The 3,830-nt window shown below is 32.2% G+C and overlaps 1 protein-coding gene across 1 annotated transcript; it reads right to left on the bottom strand.

Moving 5' to 3' along the window:
- Positions 1-1,195: 1,195 nt before the first annotated feature.
- Positions 1,196-3,830, bottom strand: LOC131607745 (WAT1-related protein At1g68170-like). Its single transcript, XM_058879711.1, has 7 exons — positions 3,646-3,830; positions 2,997-3,056; positions 2,801-2,917; positions 2,041-2,290; positions 1,809-1,967; positions 1,563-1,714; positions 1,196-1,450 (listed from the first exon to the last, which is right to left on the bottom strand). Exons 1-7 carry the CDS (start codon positions 3,828-3,830, stop codon positions 1,309-1,311), a joined length of 1,065 nt encoding a protein of 354 aa, XP_058735694.1. The 3' UTR covers positions 1,196-1,308.

The raw sequence follows: 3,830 nt of genomic DNA, 5'->3' as shown, positions 1-3,830 counted from the left end.
CAAACCTTGATCATTTTCACGTTCTTGTTTAGCCTAAACATTATCTTGAGAAATATGTGGTCTTTTACATGTATGTACTCGCCGGAAAGCCTGACCAAAGAACCTTGAAATGTCTAGATATCATCTAGATCAAACCAAAGCCTTTCAAATGCGTCTTAGAATAGGACATCGGCCGAGCTCCTCAGGCTAGTTCGCACCTACTTTATATCTTAATTATTATAACCATGAGGCCATTTTCGTGAGGATGGAATCAAGCAGCGTCTTTTCAATAGAAAATATTTTCAGGTCCTACTCCTTTTTAGATTTTGGTTTAGGGCTGGTAGACGAACCTTCTACCCTCCAATCTTGTCGAACGTATCTTCTACAAGAGTGGCTAGAGTCCCCATCTCCAATAAACCCCTTTTGTGGTGTAGATGGATATGGCAAATTTGGTAGATATCATGGTGACTCCTCTTGTCGCCATATTAAGAAAGATGACTAAGGTGACTATGAATTAAAGATGAGCATGATTTAGGTCTGTTTTACCGGATCTCACGGTGGACGACAATTTTACTTGCAAAAATTATAATGAAGGTTGAAGATAGTCATCTCACGCGTGGATGATGAGAGACTTTGAATTCTTACCTTAGGGTTTTGTGAATTAGTCAGATCCCTCTTTCCAAATTCTAAGGATGGAATACTTATAGCAGATCCCTGGGTCGGAAATCAAGAGAAAACATTGTCCTCATTTCAAGTTAGCAACATGGGATTAGAGGAAGATCGATTCTTCCTCAACATGTGGGAGATCGTGTAAAATGAGGGAGATCGTGAATTTCGAGCCCAACACTATCGAGCGACCTAACTTTGCTCTTAGTGACCAAGCCTGCTTCGGGCGTTTCGGGAATCAATCTCAACTTCAGGCACTCTGAGAGACTAACTCTGCCCCTGATGACCAAACCTGCTTCAGGTGTTTAGGGCGTCCAACCCAGCTTCAGTCGCCCGCCCTATAACTACTTAGTTCAGACTACTTTATAAAGAACCATTCTTTTCCAAGTCTAATAAAATAATCCCTAGTCCTTAACTAAATCATCTCAAACCAAATATCTCATGAATAGGTTTTCACAAAACCATTGATTATTACATGAGATAATTTTGGACCGCAGTCAAAGAAAAGTACTATTTTAAAAACATACATATAATTTAAATTCATCTGATCTAAAGTGAAATTTTTATTTTTTTAAAGAGAGCACAACTATTCCCAACATTCATAGTTAAGCATTGGAATTTCAATGAGAGGGTTATTGTCGTGTTTTATGATGACCTAGCTTTTCATGGACTCAACAATGGTTTTGTTGCTTCCGGATCGCCATCAGCTTTGAAGGTCTCTAGTATATTCTTCTTTTGTATTTCTCTACCTTTTCCCCATAACACCGCGTATAAGCCACACACAATCAACATTCCTCCAAGTATACTATTTACCCAAAAAAATGAAATCAAATCTTGATATAAAGATTAGATAAACAAAACGTAAACATCATTAACATGTTGAAATGATTTAATAATTTTGAGTATATAACATTTACCTTCCTAAGTTTAACTTCTCATCCAAAATCATAGATGCAACGATAGCCACAATCAAAAGCATTATAGGGTTGAAAGCAGACGTATATAGAGGGCCTTTCGTCTGTACAACCCATGCCATGGCAAGATACATTATTCCAGAAGCTCCAATTCCCTACATAGAATTAACACATTAGACAAAATTTCAATTCCTATAAGATTTAACAATTTTGCAAAAACATATGATATAACATTAATATTAAGCATACCGAAAAGGCTACGGTGAGAAGCCTGATATCCCAACCAAGCTTCCATTGATTCAAATCACTCTCAACTATGAAACCTAAAATAAAACTTTGTATTGTTGCTATTACACACATCAAAGCTATGCTTGATTGAGGGTATGGATATAGTTCACTGATCTTAGCCTGCATTGAGTGGCATATAAATTTAAATTGCAATAAATGATAAAACTATACTTTGTAATAACTAGTTAATTACCTGGATGATGAGCCAGATAGAGAAACAAAAGCAACTAACTACAGCACATAAAACACCTAACAATTCAGAGGTAGTATCAGTGACACGTTCTATTTGGTTGTCTTTTGGCTCCAAAAGATTGATATGAAAAGGCCAAATATCAAATTCAACTCCTTTGTAAAATGTAAGAAGTAAAGCCCCAGCAAGCCCAACTATAGTTCCTATAACCTTTGCCTTTCCTGTTGGTGCTCCCCAATTTAATTTCTCCAAACTATAGAGATCATGAAAAAATAAACTAATTGAACATATTTATGTCACTACTGAAATATGTTAGACATAAGATATATTTTCCATCCGAATAAGTGTCGGTGTTATATATATATATATATATATATATATATATATATATATATATATATATATATATATATATATATATATATATATATATATATATATGTGGCATATCATATGAGAATGTCTTATTTATATGAGAATGTGAGAATGAATCTGAACCATTAGATTTTAAAATAAATGGTGGAGAATATGTGGGAATTTTTTTTCTCTCTCCTACATCTTTTAATTTAATAATCGATGAGAGAGAAAAAAGATTTCCACATCATCTCCACCATTTATTTTAAAATCTAATGGTTCAGATTCATTCTCACGTTCTCATATAAATAAGACATTCTCATATGATATGCCATATAATAATAATAATAATAATAATAATAATAATAATAATAATAATAATAATTAAAGTAATTAGGCATATATATACCCGAAGCATACAGCCAAGGCAAAGGTGATGGCGGGAATAAGGTTGAAAATTGCTGATACAAGAGTTGCTGATGCCAAAACCAGTGCTCCATAGAATAGATTTTGAAATAATGTTCCACTGTTAAATCAAATTTATTTTTATCAATTTTAGTAATTATTTGAATTACATTATATTGTAAATTAATAATGATACATACATAAATAAGCCACTTAGAAGTGAAAGGAAAAACACCCTCCATGTCATCTTTGGCCTCTTCCTGTATATATGAAAGGATATAAGATATGATGGCATCATTATAAATAAAAATAAATTTTGAAAATATTTAAACTATATTATCATAAAAAAATATTCATGAATTATTAATTAGCACTAATACAATCTGGATCCAATTATTGTTATAAGTAAGAAGCAGCTCAACAACCTATATTGCAAACAAACAAACAAAAAATCCACTTAAACAATATCAATGAAAGGGTGTTCTAGAAGTAGTTAGTTATAATAATGATGGGAGTATCATCTTTTAACATTTTCAATACTGAAGAAATTGTCAGTGTGAACTGTCACTAGTTTAAGGTCAAATAGATTTAGACTGTTGTTGGTCAAAATGTCATGCATATAATATATTTTGTCTATTTCAAAATAATTGCTATTTAGTGTATTGATATAGGCTAGTATACTGGGTTGCTTTGTTATTAATAAAAATTGTCAATAATTATTATAAATTTATTTATGATGATAACTTATGAATATTTTTTTTCAAAACTAAAATGACATTTATGTTAGAAAAAAATTACTTACTAAAAGCATATTTATATATATTAGAATGTATATATATGTACAGTTACCTTTCAAAAAGAAGAGCAAAAGGAATAGTGGTAATCGCAGCAAAGGCAAGACGATAAGCTGTAATAACAATGGTACTCATACCATCAAAAATGGCAAGTTTGTAAAGAACATTGCAAGCTGAAAATACTATTTGCACTGAAACCATTAACAAAGCTGGCTTAACCATATCCCACATGCTTCCCAT

The sequence above is a fragment of the Vicia villosa genome, linkage group LG5 (genome assembly GCF_029867415.1).
Source record: "Vicia villosa cultivar HV-30 ecotype Madison, WI linkage group LG5, Vvil1.0, whole genome shotgun sequence".
NCBI classification, from domain to species: domain Eukaryota; kingdom Viridiplantae; phylum Streptophyta; class Magnoliopsida; order Fabales; family Fabaceae; genus Vicia; species Vicia villosa.
Note: the sequence above shows the minus strand (reverse complement) of the source record. Positions and strands in the feature narration are given on the sequence as shown.

Excerpts from the sequence above, each read along its gene's own strand:
- LOC131607745 (XM_058879711.1), bottom strand. The coding sequence starts at position 3,830 with ATGGGAAGCATGTGGGATATGGTTAAGCCAGCTTTGTTAATGGTTTCA. Across the intron at positions 3,057-3,645 it reads TTTGCTCTTCTTTTTGAAAG|GAAGAGGCCAAAGATGACAT; the intron begins GTAACTGTACAT and ends TCATATATACAG. Across the intron at positions 2,291-2,800 it reads GCCTTGGCTGTATGCTTCGG|TTTGGAGAAATTAAATTGGG; the intron begins GTATATATATGC and ends TGATCTCTATAG.